Raw genomic sequence first — 24,095 nt, 5'->3', positions numbered from 1 at the left:
AAGCAGAGAGGTGAGTTTTACCCCGATACTTATTGTAATGTACTGAGAAAAAAAATGTTGCCAGGCAGCAGACCTGTTTTTTCCCAACCAATGTGAACTTATTAAAGTCTGGCAGAGAAAGCCCTGCCAGAGGATTCTTCCAAAGCTTATACACTGCTAGGTAGATTGGCTTAAAATAGGATGTATTTTGGCAATTGTTCACTGAGGGAAAAAATTATTCAACCTTGAACTTAATTCTTACATTTGCTGCCACCTTTGTTTTGCTAGTTAAACATACTTAAACTGTATTCCTTGCTCCTATTTGTATTTTTTTTTCTGTAAATGGTTAAATCCTAATACATGTGATTGTATTGTCATCAAATATATATTAGACAGACTTCATATATCTTTGTATGTGCTTGCATTGTGGTGAATTTCTCAGATACACCAATATTTTCTTGCTGAATCACTTTAGTAGCTTCTTCCCCTGTCCAGTTCTGGATTTTTTTTGGCTGTATGCTTTGGTAATCTGCATATATTTAGGTACATAAATGTAAACAGAGACTATTTTTAGCCATCTGATAGTGAACTACATTCATCTTTGGTTTAGGTTGGCAAAGTACAACAATGTGGATTAAATCAGTGCAAGATATAGTTGAGCATATGCACAAAAGAGCTGTCTTCCGTACCTTGTCCAAATGATTTCAATGATTCTTAAACAGTAAGTGTTTAGATATGTGAGAAATTAAGCCGTATAATTGAGTCATTATCTTCCAACAGCTCTGAAAAGTCCAGCTGCTTTTCATGAACAGAGAAGGAGTTTGGAACGGGCCAGGGTAAGCGATAACCTGATTTTTAATACTTAGCATCAATAGCTTTTTTCAGATTTGGTCTCTGATTTCTCCAAATGGAGACCTCCATTCTTTTGGAGTATTCTATTTTATTTTATACACTATATGTAATAATGCAGGAATGGTAGCATTATTAAGAGAATTAGAGCCTAGGACCCCTATAGCAGAGAGGCAGAGCTTTCCCCTTCAGATACCCTGCAATTTGATTGATTGATTGATTCCACTGTCTGCTTCTATTTTACTTACTTGCTAACACAAACTTAAGTGGAATAACTTCTGGCTGCTGAGAAATAAACTGAATAAAAGGCACCATATCTCAGGCTACGGTCAAAAAGATCTTCAATGAGTTTGGTGAGGAGTTAATGCAGTGACTGTTGGCTTGTTTTAAAACTAAAATGTGTGGGGAAATAACATTTCAGTGAAAAACTTTAAGTTTGTTATACAATGATACGTATGTAGTCTGGGAATAAGACTGATTTTTTTTAAGTGTCCCTGTCAGTAGATGTGAAAATAGGCAATTAATGCATCATAAACATTTCAAAAAGCACAGTGCTGGAAACCCTGTGCTCCATTTCCCTCAAGGTTTTCGGTCTCTGATTAAATGCGGTGCACTCATGCAATATAAGCAAAGAGGTAAGATGGACCTTTTGCTTCTTCCATTCTTTAACAGCATAGCTACTGAGGTCTGAGGCTGTGTTATTTCTTCTACTTAAGAATCCCTGATGAATTTTTAACAGGAAGATCTTGTATGTCCTATATATAATCTTGTGTCTTTATTGGGATTTAGAATGTATTTTTCTGTGTTTTGCAGACAGAGGATTATTTGAAACGGAAGATCCGGTCTCGACCAGAGAGGTCAGAGTTGGTGAGGATGCACATTCTAGAAGGTACAGTCTCTGGTGTATGGTCTTCTAGTGATTTTTTTTAATGCTACAAACTAGACATTCATTGTTCTCATGTATCATTTCTGTTCATTTAGAAATGGATGGGAGGGTAAGTGGGCTAATAATTTTAGGGCCTGAGTACTTTATAGTGTCAGCTTTTGCAATATCAGTTATTTTAGACTAGCCTTACAGCTTGAGGGATAGGATTTTTAAGGTAGTTGTTCCAAAGACATTGCTATTGGTCCTGAAGAAGTAACTGGCTGACTGTGAAGAATGTAATAATTGTTGAAGGATAAAAGCATTAGTTCTGTCTTTTATAGTAGGAAAAAATCCCCCTGATTGTAATAGACCACCAGAGTCTGCCAGTGGTGATGATGGTTATAATCACATATTGTTGAGGAATATGAAGGGGAAGGTGCTGGGCTTATACTCCACTGGTGGGCTTTCCATCAGTATCTGGTTGGCCACTGTGAGAACAGAATGCTGGGCTAGAAATCTGTCATGGCTCTTATGTTGTTATACACAGCTAAATAATTCCTTAACTGTTAGGTTGAATTTATTCTGTATTAAAGAGGTTTTACAACTTTTTACAAGTTTTTAAAGCATTTTGTTTCACGACATTAGCAAATCTGAAAATCGTTCAGGAAGTCTAGCATTTCATATTTAACTTCAAAAGAAGAAGCATCTCAAAAATTTCAGAAAAAGGAAGTTGAAAAGGAAAGTCAGTAATATGGGCTCAGCTAAAATATAAGCAGATCAGGAAATGCACTATCAAATACAAGAGGTCATCTGCATGATTAACAGTGTCAAGGAAGCTATTGGAAAAATGGCTTCCTCTTAAATTTGGACTGTGGCCAAATGAGAACAAAACACAGACTGATATCCACAAGTGGTAGGCAACAAAAGATGCAAAAACGATTTCAAAGTACTTATTGCTAATAATAGTCAGCTAACAAAAGATGGAGTTGGTTATGGAGGTCGGATTGTTTTTCTTGGATGATAAGAGATTTAAAAAGGAATGGTGGAAAGGAGGAGAATGAGAAGCTAAATAGCGTTGTACATGTTTTCACATCAGAAAATATAAAGCAGAAACCCATTCTGAATGACATTTTCAGGTAAGGAAATGAGGAAAATCATGGTGGCAAAAGGTGAAATTCTAAATCTTGAAAAAACTGAAAACAATCACATTACTTGATCCAACTGGGAATTCTCAAACAATCAAATATGAAATTATTTGATCTAGCAAAAAATATATAACATACAGATAAGATTGTTAGGGGACTAAAAGTGGCCAATGTAACACAATTCTTTTTAATAGATCCAAGAAGTAGTTCCGTGATCAAGTAAATAACAACAAACAAAAATTTAGTGGGAGAGTTCTTTAGCACAAGTCAAGGGGGAAGGCCATTTTTAAAAATTGATTTCATTCATCAGGAAGACATGGAGATAGAGGGTACTGCTCTCAGGAGCTGCAGGTAATATGCTGTGTTTGTTTTTCTCCCCAAAGATGACAAAAAACTATGCATGCTACAAGTGCAATCTGAATGTCATCTAGAAGAGAAGCTGAAAGGGCTAAAGACAAAGTCCATTTCCCAGCAGATCAGTGAAGATGGGGAATTCTTGAATTGGATACAGGGAGTGCTTGCAGACAGATAACAACACTAGAAAGCCTCCCAGATTAAAACATGCCAAATTGCGGAGAGAGATAGAGGAATCTGACCCAAAGGCCCAAGGCTGTCAAGTGAGCTGTTGTATTCTAGAGCTTCAGAATAATTTCCAGAATCTCATTGTTGATGTTGTTTCTGGACCCTTGGATGAAAAGCACCTGCCAGAAGCCTCAGAGACTGGGGAAGACGACTGTACACACTTTGTAAATAGTAATAATATAACTTTACTGATTAGTCAGTTGACCATATCAAAGTACACACTTCGTAATGGGAGTAATTCCTGCCTGTGCATGAAAAGAGGAAGTAATGAATGGTGGTGATCAGACACTCTCTACTGAGAGGGACTGAAGCAGCAGTCTTGGCCAGACCATTTATCAAGAGAAGTTGCGTTGCTTTCCTGGGGCATGAATTTGGAATATGACTAAAAGATATCCAAGATTCTTTAATGACCAATAACCCTGTCTAGCAATGTTCATGGGAACAAATGGCACAGGAAAATGCAACCATAAAGACATTGCAAGGCAGAGTGCTGGGCAGGAGAGTGAAGGAGCTGGACCTGATTTTCTTTCTTGATAGAATGACCAGTTTAGTTGACTGTGGGAATGAGGTAGACTTACTATACTTTATCTTCAACAAAGTATTCAACAGAGTCATGATATTCTGGTAAAGAACTGTAATAGCATTAAATGGCTAGTGAGTTGGTTGAACAATTTTATCCACCAAGTGTATGTCACTGGCTCTGCATCAAGCTGGAAGGAGGTGTTGAGTGGTATCTGCAAGTATCTGTTCTAGGCCTTGTACTGTATTAATATAAATTTAGTAATATTATACACATACACACACACACATATATACTGTGTGTGTGTGTGTGTGTGTGTGTGTATCATATTTATATAGCTGCCCACCTGTGCTACACACACACACACACACACACACACACGCATGGGGCTTCCCATAAGATTCAGGTTAACTACTGGAGCAACAGGCCTTTGGCACAACTCAGAAGGGCAAGTCTGTTGTTCTTAAAACAAAAATTATTTAGGTATGAGATTAACAGTACAGTTAGTGCTGTTTTTTTTATACACTGCTTGAGACTCTTCAAAAGGAAACCACAGAATTGACTTTTGTAATAGGTTTTGCAATTTAAGAAATAATCATATTTTTGTTGTTTATGCTGAACAGAGACCTCTGCTGAACCTTCTCTTCAGGCCAAGCAGTTGAAATTGAAGCGGGCTAGACTGGCTGATGATCTCAATGAGAAGATTGCCCAGAGACCGGGCCCCATGGAATTGGTAGAGAAAAACATTCTGCCTGTAGAATCTAGCTTGAAGGAAGCTCTCATTGGTAAGCCTGCTGATAAGAGGAATCTTCATATATGGATAAAACAGCAACTTCTTATTTATATCCCTTTTTTAAACGAAGGAAAGCAGCATATACTTGTTACTTTGTGTAACCAATATAATGGTTTCAATTGGAATTTTGAAGTTTATAGGAAAGACTATATGAAGAAATGTAGTTGGCATCTAAGACTGAAGATATGCTGTACAATAGTTGTCTTTCTCTGGCATTATATTCTGTTTTCTTTTAGTCATAATCAAGAGGAACCCTACTCTAAGTGGGTGGTGGAGAGTAACAATAAATACAGATGAGTTGATGTAGGACAAGGAGACAAGTGCAGAAATATTTTTATGAATATAGATACAATGTATGGATGAAAGCATACACATTAAAAGGAGTCAGTCCTCACAGATGAGCTATCTCTGACTCCTGAGTTGTAGCAGTCAGCTTAAAGACTTTTGTCAGTCACTGTCTGACTCTTGGTCATTCTGAAGGACTTAATTTTTTTAAACTTGTAAACATGTAAGATTGCACATATGTTCTTCTGGATTTATTTTACTTTTACAAAAAAATAGCACTTTTTCTATGTTTTAATTTTTAAAAAAAATCTCCCGTGTTCTTTATTGTGTTCAGAATTAGACTTTGCTATGTTTTAACTCTTTGTAAAGTCCTGGTCAGTTGGTGGTGATTATATTATGCATAAGAGTTGTCTAAAACTCCTCTGAATTGTCTAAAACTTCTCTGCTTTTCACCATCTCGGATTTCATAGTGGTCCAGAAATCTCCTGCTAGTTATCATTGACCCATACTCTCTGTTTTTAAAATGAATTTGGCATTTGTTGTTTTTAGTAGGTCAAGTGAACTATCCTAAGGTAGCAGATAATTCCTCCTTCGATGAGGACAGCAGTGATGCCCTGTCTCCAGAACAACCAGCTAGCCATGAATCCCAGGGATCTGTGCCATCCCCAATGGAAGCTCAAATTAGTGATTCACTTCCTACCCCCACAGTGGCATCCCCTGCTCAGGTGAGGATGTTGTGTTGGCTCTTGTTGAACTTTATGATCTTAGGAGTTCAGGCAAGAAAGGTATTTTTCTTGGAGGAAAAGAATGTCATGTGAATTTCATGGGAATTTGTGCTTATTAGCAATAAAACAAAATATCTGGATCATGAAATAATATTAATAACATCCTCTATATAGGTAGTCCTCGAGTTATGACTGCAATTGGGACTGGGATTGCCGGCATTAAGCGATGTGGTTGTAAAGTGTGATGTGATGCAAACACATCGCTTGGCGACAGGAATTCAGGCAGTTCTGATCATTGTTGCAACCCAAGATGCATGGGTTGTTAAGTGGGAAGCAGTGGAAGTTCTGGTGCAGGCTGCATGTGAGCTTGGGAGGGGGTGCTCGATGCGGCCTGAGCTCAGAAAGCCTGGGGAATGAGGGTGCAGGGTGAATGCATGCATATGTGCAATCACAGGGACACCAAGGAAAGAGGGTGCAGGGTGTATGGATGCATGTGTGTGATCCCAGGGAGGCCAAGGAAAGAGGGCGTAGGCTGCATGTGTGTATGTGTGTGATTGCAGGGAGGCCAAGGAGAGAGGGTGCAGGGTGTGTGCGTGCATTTGTGTGATCACAGGGAGGCCAGGGAGAGAGGGCACGGGGTGCATGTGATCACAAGGAGGCTGTGGAAAGAGGGCACAGTGTATGTGTATGCATATGTGCAATTGCAGGGAGGCCATGGAAGGAGGGCACGGGTTGCGTGCATGTGTGTGTGTGTGTGATCGCAGGGAGGCTAAGGAAAGAGTGCCTGGGGTGTGTGCAAGCAAAGGGGGGAAGGAGGGTGCATTGCTTACAAGCAAAAAAAGGCTGGAGGGGGAGACTTACCCCAGTGACTTGTGACCTTCTTTGCCGGCTTCCCATTGAGTTTGATTGGAGGAAGGTCACAATAGCAATCAGACGACTGTGGGATGCCGCAGCTGGTTGTAAGTGCAAGCTGGTTGCCAGGCACCCAAATTTTGTTCACATGACTGCGGAGAAGCTGCAGCGGCTGGAACTTCGAGTACCTTCATTCAGGACTATTGTAACTTTGGTCGCTAAACAAAAGGTTGTAACTCAACGACTACCTGTATTATTTTACTTCGTAGGAAAATAAATTTCTATTTTCCTCAAATGTTAATCTGAACATGGAAAGAACTAGACTCTCTTGCTATATGGTGGGATTGATTCCGGAAATTGGCTTTGCTCACATGTCTGTATTTTCCAGTACACAAATGTAACTGAGCAGTTGTCTGCCTTTCTGTAATACTGTAAAAGTTACCTGCTGTCTGCATATTCTGTCTTTTGAAAGTTCATCTAGACACACTCATAGGTAGATACATCTACTTTACAGATTGTGTGCCAGTTAAAAATCAGTGCAGACTGTACTGAGACAACTTATGTGTCTGAACAGCCACCAGCCCTCTTGCCACAGCCACCACCTCCAGTGCCTCTGAATCTCACTAATGGAATTGCTCCTCCTGCTGCCAAACCTCTTCCAACCCTCATAAAGGTACTCTGTGCTGGGCTAAAAACTAGTATCAGTAAACAAATCTCTGTCAAGGGTTTCCTTTAAGATCAGGTGAGATACTAACTTTGTCTTGATCAGGATCAAGAATCATCCTTCCAATGTCATTTTGAATTCTTTATTAAGTAACTAGTTAAGTTAGTGGGACATTAGTATCCCATTCTTTGCTAGTAGATTAGTATCATGCAGCTCATTAGATAATATATTTTTTATACAGCATGGACATTTTTTCGCTTAAGTACCCAGAGTTGATGGCATGTGTTTCCTCTGCTATAGCATCCCCTTTTTTCTGTGTCATTTTGGAGTATGATGAAGTCTATGGAATGTTGACAGATAAATGGCCTGTATTTTATATGGGTATAAAATACCCAGAAATTTAATGAGTATAAAACTAGTTTATATTCATTAAAATATCATTAGTTGGTCTGAGGATTAGCCATGCAGGTTCACTGCATTGTTGTAAGGTAATATAATTGGTATGTATTTAGATTAGCATTATATTAGTCAAAAGCAAGCTACATTTTACTTTTGTGTTTAATAGGCATACGTTTATTAGGGCAGGTCAGTAGAATGAAGGAATTGTATGGAAAACATTAATCCAGCTAATGGTTTCTCCAAGCATCACTCTTTATATTTATCATACCTCCATCCTATCCTGAACCACCTGTTTTTCTGACTTCCAATAGCAAAGCCAGCCAAAACCTTCATGTGAGAAGTCCCAGCGTAGCAAAAAATCCAAGGAGCCGAAACCAAAAGTCAAGAAGCTGAAATATCACCAATATATTCCACCGGACCAAAAACAGGATAAAGGAGCTCCTCCCATGGATTCATCTTATGCCAAAATCCTGCAACAACAGCAGCTCTTTTTGCAGCTCCAGATCCTTAATCAGCAGCAGCAACAGCACTACAACTATCAAACCATCCTACCAGCTCCACCAAAGTATGGGTTTCTTCTTACAGTTTTTGAATTTTTATTTCTCAAGAGCTTAGTATCAACAGAGCTGAAGCTTATTTCTCTATCTGTCCAACTCCATCAAGGTATGGGATTTTGTAGCATCAACTCACAGTCCTCTCAATTGTAGGAGCCATATTTCTTCACATTCTAAATATGTTGACTTGATCTGGAGTGTAGCTTACAAATGTCAGAAGTAGCTGCTGAAGTGAAAATGGTGAACATACTTGTAATAGTCAGGATGTCTAATTAAGAGTTTAGTGACAGGAGTGTTTAAAAAATAACATGTTTGGCAACTTAATTTTGAGAGAGGTTTTCAAAGCCCCCCAATCAGTAATTTATATATTTAATTGGATATTTGTTTCACAGTTTTTGTACCCATCTGCAGACTCTGGGTGCCATACAACAGAGTAACAATACAGAATGAAAATTAAAAGATAATCATTAATAGAAATTCCCCCGATAGCTGCTTTTGACCATTCAGTCCTGATGAAAAGCATGATGGAATATGAGGTCCTTATATAGATCTCTTCATTTTGCAGCTTATTTCACTGTTTTTACCACAATCAAACATAACCAATGAAGAAAATATTTAAGGTTTTAATGGTGTATCACAAAGTACAGCCAAAAGCAAATACTGAACCAGCAGCAGTGGTTCGCACTGTGCTTTATCTAAGTGCTTGGCAACCTTACCAATAAATTTTGCAAGCATCAGATTTGTTAGACCAGATCGAGGAGGGTCAATTCAATTCAGCACCTCCCCCCTCCCCCCAGTGAACATTCAGCTTCCTCTGAGACGTGTGCAAGCAAAGCCTGAAGACTAAGGGTCTGCTGCTACTTGTTTGCAGCTGGCTGCTCAATTCACTCTTTCTTTCCCCTTCAGGCCTCTAGGAGAACAGAATGGCAACAGTACCCCAGCCCTGCGTAGTCTTTCCACTGCTGCCAGCAACGCCTCTTCTCTCTCTCCTGGTTCCAATGGGCTGCTGCGGCAAAATAGCAGTTCTCCAGTAGGCAAACCTGGGGCTCTCCCTACTAATCTTGATGACATGAAGGTAACCAAGCATTTGTTAGTTGCTTTGATTTTTTGAGAAGAAACATTAGATATACAATAAAAGTAAGATATACGTTGTTATGAATATGCAGCAAAGCGGTTATTTAAAGTTTAAGGGAATGCATCTCAGCTTCCATCTTCTGGTGTGGTAGTTAATGTAGCAGAATGTAGAATAGGGAGGATAAAATATTACAAAATAGATCCGTATTGTAAGTGAATAATGCCTAATGTTCTAAAGTTTGAGGCACTGTAGCACTAAGATCTCAAATTTGTATATCCAGAAGTCATCTTGTATTTTTATTATTGTTGGATCAGTTGTCATTACTGTTGCAATAATGGAGAAATCATTTAGGCTGTAATTATCTGAACTGCATTACTGCTTGTTCTGATAATTTTGGATCAGTTTTAAGATAATATAATTCCTAAATTGCATGTTTACATCAGTTGTTCTTTTACCTAAATATAAAATATAACTACCTAGCTAGTTGTTCATTCAGTGTTATAAATTATAGTACAGGATCTTTATTTTGTTTCATTTAAATAGTATATTGTCTTAGCCTTTAAAATTTGTTAACCACTCTAATAAAGATGTAGTATAAGTTATTTATTGCATCTTTTGTGGTTGGTGATACTATCGCTGAAACTGATGACTCTGATGCTGAGCATATATTTTATTTATTGGGGGGGGGGTGTCTTTTAAAAGTGGAACTCTGGTGCTCATTGTTTTATGCCTTACAGCAGCGGTTCCCAACCTTTTTGGTGCCAGGGACTGGTTTCGTGGAAGACAATTTTTCCATGGGGGTGGAGATGGTTTCAGGATGATTTAAGCGCTTCCTCTTTTTCCTGACCGTTTATTCTTTTTTCTTCGCACCGTTTGGAGATAGCAGCCAAGGGGCTTGCTTTCTGTGACCGGAGGCAGAGCTCAGGCAGTAATGCGAGCAATGGGGAATGGCTGTAAACATTCAGGCTGTAAATTCACTTGCTCGCCTACCGCCTGCCTCCTGCTGTGCGGCCCAGTTCCTAACAGGCCACGGACCAGTACCGGTCCACGGCCCAGGGGTTGGGGACCCCCACCTTACAGCATGTGGCAGCCTTTCTATTTAAAAAAAAATTAGAATTGAAAGGACATAGCCACCATGTTGTTGACTTAGCTTCCAACTGTGATTTGATGTAGCCCTAGTAACTAAGTGTGTCTTAGCTAATACAACTTCTGATAGAATTCTAACTCTTTGATAGGTGGCAGAGCTAAAGCAAGAGTTGAAGTTAAGGGCATTGCCTGTTTCTGGTACCAAGACAGATCTAATTGAGCGGCTCAAGGCTTATCAAGAGCAGAATGGTACAACCAGCCGAGTAATCGCTGCTCCAAAGCCTAACACAGCAATTCTCCCGAAAACTACTGAAGTGGTGGTAGCTTTCCCAGCTGCTCGGCTGAGCACAGGGCCTGCGCTTGTCAGTACAGGCCTTACTTCAGCAGAGGTTGTTGTAGCCACTGTCACTGGCAATGGTGTCATGAAGTTTGGGAGCACAGGCTCAACTCCTCCTGTGTCACCCACCCCCTCTGAACGCTCTCTGATAAGTGCTGGAGATGAGAATTCAACCAGTGGAGATACCTTTGGGGAGATGGTGTCTTCTCCCCTGACTCAGCTTACTCTGCAAGCATCACCAGTCCAATTTTTGGTAAAAGAGGAGAGTTCCAAAGGTAATACTTGTAGTACCACAAATGCAGGGTCAAGGGCAGAGTCCAGCATAATCAGTAGCAACAACAACAGAGACATGGAGGTCCAGGATAAAGACCAGATGCTGCAGGAGAAAGATAAGCAAATTGAGGAACTCACCCGGATGTTAAAACAGAAGCAGCAGCTGGTAGAGATGCTGAAGCTGCAGCTGGAGAAAGAAAAGAGATCTCAGCAACCACTGTCAGCTATGGTTGTTGGAGAAGAAAACAGAGCTACCATCTGTGAGCCATCTATTTTTGGTACCCCTGTCAAGAATGAAAAGGGCTTTGCCAGTTGCCAATCTGTGGAGCAGCACAACTGCCAAATTGACCAATTAAGACCCAAACAGACCACCAGCCAAATGGACACGTCAGATACAAATTTAGTGCCAAAGAAAGCAGTGATGGTGAAGCAGGAGGTGCTAGCTGCTGAAACTGAACCACCATGTCAGACCTCATGTTTCTTCCTTGGACAGCAAGGTGGAGGCTTCAGTGATTTCATCAAGGGAGCTTCCCCTCCTACCCTCATCACAGATTCCACAGGCACTCACATAGTCCTCACTGTGACCAATCAGAATGCTGAAAGGCAGGGTCTCTCACCTCAGGAGAAAGGGGGAAGCAACTCATTGCCATTGAAAGTGAGTATATATGCACACTCTTGTGCATTCTCTCTCTCACACACACATGCACACACAGACACACAAAATCAGTTGTAGAAACTGTGGGGCATGGTAACTCAATGTTGGAACAACAGAGGCTGGTTTGATAATTTAGTTTAAAACATTGGCAGTTGGTTTTCATTTTAGAGCAAAACTTCCATGTGTTTCTTGCTGAAGGCAATTTACCAGAATGAAATCATACCATTGTGATAGCAACCATAAATTGTTCATTCCTGGTAAACTAGATCTGCTCCTGTGTACTCATGGGATTTGCAAGCCCAGTTTTGTTCTCCCTGTGCAGTAAATCCCCTTCATTGCTCTGCTGCACTGCTACTATAACTTTTGCCCAGGTGTCTCTAACAAGTGACTATAAAGTTTGGCATTTAGCATAACTCTGAAGCATTAAAATCTGTATCTTTCCTTTTCAGAAAATGTCATCTCCACCTACAAAAGCACCCAACAAGCCACCTGTAAACAACTCTCCATCTTCTCCTGAAGCACCACCAAAGGAGTCCACCCAGAAGGTAGTTAACATGACTGACTGACTGACTGACTGACTGACTGACTGACTGATTGATTGATTGATTGATGGGGTGGGACACCAGTAAGCTCATTGTTTGAATCTTGGCTTCCCATTCTTACAAGAAATTACACCAGATGTAAGTTGACACTGGTTGGTCATAGCCTCCTTTTAGGAAAGGCAGAAAGGGGACAATTACTAACCTGCTTTTCTTTATATATCTGGGGGCCTTTATTTTGAGAATCAGGCTGTACATCTGTTAAACCGAATTCAACAGCTGGTTAAAGTGCATAAAACTATAATAACAGTTGGACAGAATTCCCATAATAAGAACAAGTTAAAATAAGTTTAATAGCAGGGAAAAATTCATTAAACTATGTTAAAGACTTGGTGGAATAAAAAGGTCTGGCAACAAACAGTCTTGTGGCTCAAACAATGGCTAGTAACACCCACTACCTCAGTATCAACTGAAAATGTATGTATGAGGAGGAGAGAGGGAATTGGAAATCACCTTTGTATTGAATATTTCAAATCCCAAGTATTCAGCTGACTTGTCTCTATAGTTTCATGTACATAGGTAGGTTCAGGAAGCTTTGCAGGAAATTACAAGGGTGTCTAAACCCATTATCCAATACTGTCTGGAGCCGGAATTAGGCAGGAATCAGCCAGGTAGGCCCTAGTAGGTCCTGTGAAAATCGAGATTGTGTTTCAGAAAAGCATATACAAAACAAGTAGTTTTTGTGCCCTACATTTAGAATATTTCTTACTGAGGTAACCAATGCGCCCCCCCCTTTTTTTTTTTTGCCCTGTGTTTCAACCACCTCTGCTTAGGTGTTATGGCAATACTCTTGAAATGTGATACTATCACTTTGTATATTAAAGGGCATACTTCCCTTTTAAAATCTATGGACCAATCAGAATCTGACCTTTAATTATTTTTCTTATCTCTCATATAGTGTCAGAAGTCAAGTCTGCAAATGGTCACTGGACAGTTGCCACAAACAATCTTGTCTTTTTCTGCACCTCCCAACTTGCAGCCTTTCTTCCTGAATGGCTTCCACAAAACACCGCTGAATGCCAGAGTTCTTGACAAAACTGGCCAGTCCAGTGAAACAAAAAAGGTATTCTCAGCAGATGTGATGGTCTACAGTAACACAGCTGGTTCTCAAGGAGGGAGCACATTCCAAGGAGAGGGCAGGACAAGAGACAACACAGCCCTGAGCTGGAACGAGGGAAGACAAAGAGATTCAGAGTAGCCCCACCCTGGAGCCTCCTAGGTTATTTCCCTGGAGATAACGAGATAGAGCAGAGTGGATTTAGTCTGGCAAAATTCTGTCTATACAGTGTGATCAGATAAAGAACTGAAGCTTGGCTGAACTGATTCCTCGTTGTTCTTGGGTTGGGTCTGACAGGAGGTCCCAATACCACAAGAAGAACCTCTTGTTCAGTATCTTGTTCAGTATCTACAGGAAACCACTGGATGAGGTCATCTACCAGTTTGGGGTCCAGTATCCTCGACATGCTAATATAATTAATTATACCTTTTGACCCCAGGCTATCCAAGTGAGGCTAGGGAGGTCTGGTCCTGGTGCCTGGAGGCTGTGTGGATCTGGATGGGGAGGAGCCCTCTCCGACTCAGTCCTACCAAGATTGAGTGGCTATGGCCGCTGGACCATTTAGATCTGAGGATCTTCTATCTTTGCTTTTGGTGGAGTTGCACTTCTCCATTCAAGAGCAATATGGAATCTGAGGGTCTTTTTGGACTCACACTTCTTGTGTGAAGAACAGATGGCAGGTGTGACCAAGGCGGCCTTTGCACAGTTCCATCTGATGTGCCAGTTATGCCCCCTTCCTGGATTGAGGGGCCCTTCAGACAGTCATTCATTCCCTAATCACCTCAGAGTTCAATTACTGTGATGCATTCTATGTGGGGTTTTCCTTGAAGACTGCTCAGAAGCTTCAACTGGTCCAGGATGCAGCAACATGGGCGGTAATGGGCTTGCCTTAGTATGCCCACACAACACCTCTGTTTTGCAAACTACTCTATTTGCCAGTATGCTTCTGGGTGTGATTCAAGGTGGTGGTTGTCATCTATTTAGCCCTACATTGCATGAAGCCTGGTAATTTGAAGTACTGCCTATCACATGGGCACACTCTTGGTCCCCATTACATTAAATAATGTAATCCTATTGGGACCTAGGAAGTGTCATGAGTGAGGATGGCGAGCAGGGGGCTCCCATCCAGGCTGTAAAGCGCATGCGTAGTACTGAGGAATTAGGTGGCCATTCAAAGAGACACAGATCGGGCCCGCCTTAGTCTTTGGGGTTTATATGTCTGGGTTTTCCCACGCTTCTTCAGTTTGTTAGAATTCTCTGTTATGTAGCAGTAATAAAACACTAGAGACCTACTCCTTGTCTCAGCATGGTTCCTGGCTGTTAGGACAGGAAGCATGCCTTCTATGTCACAGTGTCTGTCCTCTGGAAAGAGGTCCCCCTGAAATCCAGGTGGCTCCTACCCTGATGGCATTCTGGAAGGCCTTAAAGATCTGGCTGTTCTCCCAGGTCTTAGGTTAGGTTGGATGGACCCCCCAAGGGGATGGACCCCCTTGCTGGATGTGTTTGCCGTATGTGTTTTCTGTGATGGGTGGCTGGATGTTCCATCTTGCTTGTTGTTTCTATTGTATTTTTATCCTGTGTTTTTGTGGGGGGGGCTTACACTTTGAGCTGCCCAGAATCACTGCAGAGTTGGGCAGCGCCAAAATCGAATGAGTGTCCGTGTGTGTGTGTGTGTGTGTGTGTGTGTGTGTGTGTGTATGAATGAATGAATGAGTGTGTGTGTGTGTGTGTGTGTATGAATGAATGAATGAATGAATGAATGAATGTGGACCAGGATTGAATAGGGGCTATAGGCGAATTCGCAGGAAATAGGTGTAGTTTCATGCTGAAATGAAATTTGTTTCTGTTGTTACTCATTATGCTGAGTGGTGCCCTTCTAGAAGAAAAGCTTAACTTTCCTGGTTGAAATTCCATCTGGATTAGTGGAAGGTATTCAACAGGATATCTGTATTCTGTATTTCTATATTCTTAAACATTTCTAGAAGAAGCTTGCCCTTTTGACCTTGCCTTTGATTTTCCTTTTCACTAGTCGTCTCAATTTTGGGAAGTTCCCTTTTTGAAGTCAAATATGACTATATGGGACTTGCTTTGTATGTTACAGGTAGCCCTCAATTAACTACAATTGGGACCAGAATCTCAGTCATTGAACGAAGGGATCATTAAGCAAGACAGCACATGACTGCTTTGCTCAACGACCACAATATCAGCACTTCCAGTTGTGATTGTTAAGTGATCTCGCAGGTCATTAAGCAGATGGAGTCCCGGGGGGTGCTTCACAGGTGGGGGAGACCCTGGGAGGCCCGGCTCAGGCAGTGCACTAGGTCTCTCCACTAAGGAGCTGAGAATCCTACTTGGATCTCGTCTCACTCTCATCTCTGGGGGCTGTTTCAAGAGCTCCCTGCTGAAGGATTCCTGCTCTGTGCGAGCAGGCATGAAGGATTTAGCTAAATCCTCTATGCCTGCTTGCACGGCGCTGCAATCTTGAAGAATTCCTCCCACCCCCCAGAGGCACCCTGAGCTCCTTACCTTACGCGCTGCCTCTCCACTCGGGTTGAGAATCCTTTGGCAGGAGCCAAAGCCCGCAGAGACAACAGGGAGTCCTCTTGGCAGGCAGCAGTAGCAGCTTGCAACAGTCCCTGCCAGCTTCCCCATTGACTTTCTGGGGAAGCTGGTAAAGAAGATCCCAAATGGCGATCACATGATCGCGGGGTGCTTGGCAACTGGTTGTGTGACTAGGTTTCCAAGCACCCAGATTGTGATCATGTGACAGGCGGGTCTGCAACTTTCTGCAACATCTGGAAGCGCTTTACAGGCCATAAAGCACCCTTTCTGAGGCCGTTGTAACTTCGAGTGGTCGTTAAGCAACTGGTCGTTAAGAGAGGACTACCTATATTGCTTCTTTTAATGTTGAACTATTCCCAGTTAGTTTGAATACATCCATTTCTCTAAGTCCTAGACACCCCTTAAGGGTAGGTCTAGTATTGCCCCCTCCCTCATTAGTTCCATAACCAGGTGCTCCAGTGTACAATTATTTATTAAATCTAAGAATTTTACCTCTCTGTCATGTTTGAATACACTCATCCAGTCAGTGTGTAGATAATTGAAATCTCCCACAATTACAAGACTTAATTTTCAGGTTGCTTTCTGATATTCCTCTCTATTGCCAGACCCCTTTGAGTATCTTGGTTAGGGGGTATTAACCTCCTTTATGACCTGATGCTTCTACCCAGAGTATTCCATCTAATGATCTGCCCCACTGGGGATGTCAAGTTAATTTGATTCATTGGTCTCTTTTACACACAAGGCAATATGTCCTCCACTACACCCATCCCTGTCTTTCCTATAAGGTTTGTATCCAGCAGTAACCATGTTCCACTGATTTACCCTAGTCCACCAGGTTTTAGTTATGCCTACTATATCTGTACTATGTTTTAAGGCATTCCAATTCACCCATTTTGGCTCCCAGGCTCCTAGCATTTATACACAAACACTGGTATACAGCAGTATTCTTTTGATACCTTTGGTTTTTGCCATATGCTTTTGTTTTATTTGACCTTTTTGAATAGGCATCATACTGTATAAGTATTTGGAAAACAGGCCTGCTGCCTTGAAGATGGGTGCATTCAGTTGTGCCCTTAGGAATGTAATCTACTTGAGGAATGGGTTCAATCTTGTATCTTTCTGATGGATTGTGCATGTTGCAAAACAAATAGATGTCACTGTTATGGTGTCTCATAGTGTGGATGTTAGAGTCAGGGTTTCTTCTGAGTTTTCTAATAGAGAGAAATTCCACCTAGTGCTTAATTAGGAAATTTGTCATATAAACTTTATTTAGGCAAGAGAATGGCAAAAAAATGATTTTAATACATAACAGATATAGACCTTCCTGGGATAAGGAAATTCATCATGAATTGGATGAGGCATATATTGCGTTATATATTGCATTATCTAAATCTAAATCAATTATTGTAAGCTGCCCAGAGTCCCCCCGTAGGGGAGAGATGGGCGGTGAATAAATTTATAAAATAAATAAATCATAAATCAATCAATCATAGTATCGTGAGGGCACTGAGTGATGCAATAGGCCATCCTGTCTAGAAAAAGAAAAAAGTCAAAACTAGAGCAGCCGGACTACATCATCAAAAACTTTGTTGAAAATTAGCTTTGTAGTTGGTTTCAAAGAACTACAGCTGGTTACTACTTGTTTTTCCTTCACAGCTTCTCTCACCACCAAGCTCTCCAGCATCTCCTTCTCAACCCCATATGGACCTTGAGCAGCAGAAGCAGAGCCCATCCTTCTTTGCTCCTTTGCCACCGCTGCCTCTCCCTGCCACTTCAGTGGTGATGAAAGAACCACCAGGCTATGCTGAGGCTGTGAAACAGCAACCAAAGTCCTCTGAGGTGAGAGTAACTGCTTTGCTGTGACCCATTAGGAAAGTACTTGGTGTGGATCTACCCTTTTTGCAAATCATCCTGAAATTTTTGGAACTCATATATGGGATTAGCCCACTGTGCTCCATTGACAATTACATTCTGCCAGATTTCATATGTACTCTTCATACCAGACAGGAGGATATAGTAAATACTCTTGTTGGTTAACATATCATATTCTATGGTATGTGGATTGTTTGGCCACAGGGCAGTTCGTCGACCCAATTTTCCACTATCCAAACACATTTTTATGTAATTATAATTCATTCAAATTTTGAATATTATCACTTCCTTGTAATTTTAGATGTATCATTTTAGTGTTTATTTTATAATTTAAATATAGACTGCACCCTGGATCTCATTCAAATATGTTAGTTAGGTTACTTTATAAATGTATTTTAACTTTGTCTTAAATTTTATTTTGTTTATTATCTATTAAGATAGATTTATATGTAGTCACAGAGCACTCTGCTTGTACTGGTCTATGATTGTAATAAATAAATTGGTTATTGGTCACAGGGTAATCATTATAAAGTGCAAGTTGCTGCATTGCTGATGAATGTAATATCTTAACAGAACTATTGCCTTCTTTTTTTAGGAGAGTGGCTGCTCAAGTCAGCAAATGGATGATTTGTTTGATATTTTAATAGAACATGGAGGTATGAAAACAGGAATGTCTGGTCTGTTGTTCTGATGGATTCTATGGTTTCTACTGCATTTAGCCCAATAGTTTAAAAGCGTGTGTTTATTGGCTTATGTATCAGATCATGGAGAAAGGATCATTTTCCCTTATAGCACCGGTGGAAAGGCCATAAAATATCCTTTGTGCAGCCCCCCCGCCCCCCATTCCACCCCTTCCTTGTTACCATGAGGCTGCTGGAGGGAGAAAGTGCTGGTGCAGAATGAGACAGTCTGCAAGTACTTAAGTACTTATGAAACCAAGGCTTCTGCATAATACTGCTACTAATGGAAGGAAAAGGCCTGCCAGGGAAGGAAGCTTGTGAGGTGCAAACATAACACAATCACAGTGTGTGGAGCCCCCAGCACTGTTGAGATCCCATGGGGTGTCACATTTTGAGATTTGGTTTCTACGTGTGTGCCTGGGGGAAATAGATACCTGATGATTGGAGGCAGAAGCTGAAGTTTTCAGAAAAAGGTGGCAAGCTGAAGTTTTGAGGTGGGTGCTGGTGGCTTGGGCAAGCATAACAGGATGTGAGTGAGTGAGTGAGTGAGTGAGTGAGTGAATGAATGAGTGAATGAATGAATGAATGAATGAATGAATGAATGAATGAATGAATGAATGAATGAATGAGGAAATAATTGCTGGATGCATGAGATGAGAGAAAGCCTCACCTGCCACTGGTATGAAGCCACCACTATCTTCTGAAGGAGTTAAGGATGTGTGCAATTCCAGAAGTGCTGCAATAGTAGTAAGGAGTAATGCCTATATCATTGGTGTTACGAATGCATGTAATAACTAATTTAAATGTCTTTTTTTCCAACAGAGATTTCAGCTCAATTCAAAGAGCAGACTTCTCCAGCAAGGAAAGACCCCACTGTTTCCCCAGGATGCCCTTCTCCATCCAGCAGTCATCATTCCTCAGAGCTCCCTCTGCAGGCCCCTGTGAGCCACACAAGCTCTGTTAATCCACCAGGCAGATTGGAAGACTTCCTAGAGAGTACTACTGGCCTCTCTTTGTTGACAGCAGTCCCTGATGGAACTGAGCCCCTAATTGATCTCTACAGTGAGATGCTAAGCAGTTCAGCTATCCTGGACCATCCCTCATCACCTATGGACACATCAGAATTGCACTTTGCCCCTGAGCCTGCTGGGGGATCAGGTTTGGACTTGGCAGAACCCAACTTGGACAGCATGGATTGGTTGGAGCTGTCAGGAGGGCCAGTGATGAGCCTTACACCCCTCAGTACTGCAACCCCTAGCCTCTTCTCTACCGATTTCCTTGATGGACATGATTTGCAGCTGCACTGGGATTCTTGCTTATAACTTTTTGACCAAGCAGACTGAAGGGAGTACAGGTGGGTGTAGGAGATGAGCAAGAACTTAAGTAAAAATTGCATCTAATGAACCTTCCTCCCCCCCCCACCCCCATTTTGACCAGTTTTTGTAAAGCTAGAGCCAAGGGCAAAGCACCCATGATGTCTTCTGAATGAAAATTCAATCTCAGGAAAGCTTCCACCTTTTCCAGTGGTTAGTTGAAATGTGACCCTTTCCTCAAATGTTTAGTAATTGCATCAGAGTTGTATCAGTAACTGCAAGTATTTCAACATAAGCAACTTCGCAGAAGGTGGGAACAGTTCTAGGCAAAGAATCCAGAAAAATTCATTGGCAAACAGTCCTCCCTGCTGGAGCTGAGTCTACCTAGTTAGAAAGCATTAAAAAAAATGGAAAAGGTTAATTTGTCCATATTGTAAAGATTTTCACTTAGAATATGACTCATCTGGGAAAGGAAGTGGGGGATTAGGATGAATTCATACTGGAAGAGTTTACTTACTATCAATTCTGAGGGTTATAATCTAGTTTAAAAAACTTTTTCTTGCTAATGCTGTAGTATATGAGCTTACTGCCTAGTAAGAAAGCTAAATCCAAGTTATATACCATTGCTTAGAGAACAGCTCTTGCTGTTTAGCATTGTTCTGGATTGCCCCAAATGTAAAATGAACAGAGGGCCAATTACCCTGGCTCTGGTATCTTACCAGCTAGAATTTGCCACGAATCAAAGCATTTGTATGAGGGTTGATATTTGTATCTTCCTGCAGTTCCTTTACAAATTCTTCTGATGGTTCTGGCTATGGAACATAATTGCCCAGAGCTTGCTGTTGTGAAGAACTGGAGTTCTGAACTGACTGGTTGGCAACCTAACATCTGCAGTATTTGAGCTGCACTGCCCTGCTCTTCCTAGAGAATATACTATTCAGAGTTAGCCCTCCTCCCCATGATTTTTGCACACAAAGTGCAGCTTTCTCTGTACTGGCAACTGGGTTCATAGGGAAGTAGTCTCTGCTGTACATCACTGGACATAAGCAGTTGTGGTGGTACCTCTCTTTGCATAGCTTAGCTGATGTCAACTCTTCACAAGTTTCAATCAATAAGAACCTCAAAGAACATGCACATCAACTTCCTTCCAAAAAGGAGATCATTTGGTATGGAGATGCATGTGCTATTACACAGAGGAAACGTAACGTAGCCATAATCCCTGCTACTGTCAAATGTGGATATAAGTCCCACTCTTTCCTCTTGAAACTTGGCTTTATTTTTTAATCTAGTAAACTTGTACATAGCTCTGTAAAACTCTTTTAGAAGGCTGATGAAATTAATCCGCTCCTTAGAAGGTGATGCTTCCCTTTAGCTTCTCCTATTTGTAAAACTGTTGCAGAAGAACTGTTTTAGGCTGGGTGTTGGGACAGGACCTTGTCCTTGAACTACCAGTTTAACCTTTTTGCACACACCACTCAAAGTAAATATTATTAGTCCATCTTCCTTTCTATAGATAAGAATGTATAACTCATGGGCATGGGCTTCCTCCCCACCAGGTAAGGGAGACTTCTCTGGTTTTATAGAATTCCAAAAACTCCTTACTTCTGATTTTCAGTTTATACAGTCTGTATCATCCTAATACCCCTTTATGATGAATACCCTGATCTTGAAGAATTAGTTGCGGTTATGTGACTAGCCAATGTCCTGGAATAGCTAACTGCAAGTGAAGCTGATTTCTGTAAAATTCTTTCTTCTGCAGGAATCAGGTTGTTAGAATTGCTGAATGTAGTCATCTTTTATATTCTGCGGGACATGCAACTAATCATATAGATTAGTGGCTAGTATGAAAAGATAGCTAGTTTTTGTATAGTTTGTAGTATAAAATTTGTATAACATACAATTAGGACCACATCAGTGAGAGGGAGCACTTAGTTCCATATGAGCATCTTGCATCTTCCCTCATGCCGAGAACAGTGAACAAGCTTTGTGTGTGCCTTGTTCACTGGCCAAGGCAGAGAAACTATCAAACAAGAGGACTTTATCTCAAAAAGTGCTATGACAACAACTGCCTGTCTCTGAAAGAAGAAACCAAGCACCATAATCAAATACAAAAATAAGATGAAAAGCTTTGACAGAACACTACTAATGAGCTTAAAAGGCTTTGGGGACATTACTTGTAACAGAAGGGGGAACTGGGATTTACATTAGTGTCCATTTTTCTCCAGTGTATAATGTAGTATCTGTCATTTGTCCTCTCTAAATTCTCCTTTTACCCCATACAGTAAATAAGAATCTGCCTCTAGTCTGAACATATGCATTTTTCTGCTGATAATCATACTTGTGTAACATGTATTAGATCAGCATGCACATTTTCTTCCCGTATCCATCAGTGAAAAGAATTAGCAACACCGGGAGGAGCCTTAAGCAGAGCTTTTGGATTTGACACAGAATGAACATGCAACTGGAAAAGGATATGGAATGAGCAATTGTGGGGGAGGGGTAAAGAATGGATAGATCAAATTATTTTTTCATTTACAGATATTTGAAAAATTCATTTTATTAAAAAATTTGTGTTCTAGCATTTTTGTACATCTTATCTTTGGTCATGGCATTATCAATAACATGTATCTGCCATGGTGAAAATACAGACAAAGGCGTTCAGCACATGAATAACAAAGAACTACTTCGCAGTATTGCTGTTGACACAAGTTACATTTAGGTGGCAAGTTTTTCTCCACTACCAGCATTAATTATACCTGTGTTTTATCTTTTGAATACTTTGCTTCTATTTCCTCAAGTAGGAAGGGAAAGGGTGGAAAAAACTGTGGTTGTAACAGTACTATTTATGCAATAAGGACACTGAATCTAGAAATACAATTCATCCTTTACTTGATATGCAGTGTCTAGCAATACCAGTACAAAAGTGTCAATTCTTGCTCCTTCAGTAAGACTTAAGACACTGTAGTTCAGATGTACAAGAAGAACAGGCTAATACATATAAAAGTTCACTCCCATTTAACCTGTCTTAGACCGTTACAAGATGTGCCATTAATTTATAAGCCAAAAATGATATAATCTTGATTAATTTTCATTTTAATGGTTTGATTGTGCTCTCCTCTAGTGTTCTTCATTTCCTGCACTTGGACTAGTATGGATACCAGGAAGCAAAGTGTGTGCTTCTGTCCTGCAGTCCCTGCTCACACCCTCAGGGTAGAAGCTGCAGTTATCCCCCTGAGCCAGCTCAAGCCTGAATCCATTTCCCATTTAAAGCTATGCCAAAATATACATAAATTTCTCACTATAATATAGCTCTCTCACAATAATAACTATAAAGATCGCTATAGCTAAAATAATTAAGCCTGGATCACGGCTGAACAGAATAAAAAGGAGAGACTTCTACTTCAACCATTTTTTTCATTAACACCCATGGCAGCCTTGGTCACCAGACAGTCCTTTTAGGCACTTTATGGCAGTACCAAAGCCATTTGTGCATCCTACCACCGAGAAAAAAAATACCAAGCCCCACTCTGTCATGTTCTTAGTTATTGCGAAGCGAGCTCACGTCCTCTGCACTGGAAAATAAAACCTTTTCCTCAAAGGAGACAAATTTCAACAGAACTGTTCCAGCATCAATCTGCTCTCCTGGACAGAAGAATTGTAACTGCTAGATGGTTACCTTAGGGGGTCTTTCTGATTATGTCACTATTTTTCTATACATTTATGCATCAGCAAAAGTGTTTGCTTTCCACAAGTACAGGGCCCAAGTGATACAAAGTCGTATTTTTTTGCAACCATAAGCCACCATGAAGAAAGGTACTGCTATACAACCTGGGTCACTTGAAATGCTCCTCCCATTTGCTGTTAAATGGAAATGCTGTGGTCCCTCAGAAGTGCCAGCATTGCTCACCATTAACTAGGCTGCTTGGGATTATATTCAGCGCTACACATGGGCCACAGGTTCCTCAATCCTGTTCTATAGCAAATTGCCACCAAATTTTAATAGTGACTAGTAGAAGTTTACTGGAGACGGCAGGTTACAGAACGATGTACAATACACAAAGGGCCAACAGACTGGCTGGGAGAAGAGAGGGATATATGCCAAACATCCATTTGCCATTCAAGAAGTCCAAACACTGACTCATAAAGGAGTTACCCATCTATGTCCCAGCTGAAGAGATGATGCTTCACAAGCATGTCCTGAACTCCTTCCTTCAGTGGTTTCTTCTCCTTCTCCTGCAGAAATCAAGCAAAGAGCTTATAAACATTCTACAATCTTACACATTCTTGTTAATGCATAGAAAGACAAGGTCATGTGCACCTCCCACTCCTATACAAGGCAAAGGATAGTAAGAGACGGTCTGTTTCTGATTTGTG

General features: G+C 40.9%; 3 protein-coding genes across 8 annotated transcripts in view; 1 reads left to right on the top strand and 2 right to left on the bottom strand.

Annotated features, from left to right (window-relative positions):
- Positions 1-22,299, top strand: part of MRTFA (myocardin related transcription factor A) — a 98,955-nt gene extending 76,656 nt beyond the window's left edge. For 2 of the 3 annotated variants that reach the window (XM_063308155.1, XM_063308154.1), the window contains exons 4-16: positions 760-815; positions 1,642-1,717; positions 4,564-4,725; positions 5,568-5,743; positions 7,110-7,268; positions 7,970-8,223; positions 9,119-9,287; positions 10,523-11,638; positions 12,088-12,183; positions 13,136-13,300; positions 17,513-17,695; positions 18,324-18,384; positions 19,231-22,299. In XM_063308155.1, coding sequence (XP_063164225.1) covers positions 760-815; positions 1,642-1,717; positions 4,564-4,725; positions 5,568-5,743; positions 7,110-7,268; positions 7,970-8,223; positions 9,119-9,287; positions 10,523-11,638; positions 12,088-12,183; positions 13,136-13,300; positions 17,513-17,695; positions 18,324-18,384; positions 19,231-19,730 — 3,173 coding nt within the window. In that variant the 3' untranslated portion in view covers positions 19,731-22,299. The remainder of the gene's footprint in view (positions 1-759; positions 816-1,641; positions 1,718-4,563; positions 4,726-5,567; positions 5,744-7,109; positions 7,269-7,969; positions 8,224-9,118; positions 9,288-10,522; positions 11,639-12,087; positions 12,184-13,135; positions 13,301-17,512; positions 17,696-18,323; positions 18,385-19,230) is intronic. The other variant, XM_063308153.1, reaches the window with a different exon arrangement.
- ADSL (adenylosuccinate lyase) overlaps positions 1-24,095 on the bottom strand; it is a 275,527-nt gene that overhangs the window by 181,746 nt on the left and 69,686 nt on the right. The gene's annotated exons all lie outside the window — the stretch shown is intronic.
- Positions 22,263-24,095, bottom strand: part of SGSM3 (small G protein signaling modulator 3) — a 43,550-nt gene continuing 41,717 nt past the window's right edge. For all 4 annotated transcript variants that reach the window (XM_063308157.1, XM_063308159.1, XM_063308160.1 and 1 more), the window contains one exon: positions 22,263-23,954. In XM_063308157.1, the coding sequence (XP_063164227.1) occupies positions 23,871-23,954 (84 nt within the window). In that variant the 3' untranslated portion in view covers positions 22,263-23,870. The remainder of the gene's footprint in view (positions 23,955-24,095) is intronic.

Source organism: Candoia aspera, chromosome 7 (assembly GCF_035149785.1).
Source record: "Candoia aspera isolate rCanAsp1 chromosome 7, rCanAsp1.hap2, whole genome shotgun sequence".
Lineage (NCBI taxonomy): Eukaryota > Metazoa > Chordata > Lepidosauria > Squamata > Boidae > Candoia > Candoia aspera.
The sequence above is the reverse complement of the archived record's forward strand: the minus strand, read 5'-3'. Positions and strand labels throughout refer to the sequence as shown.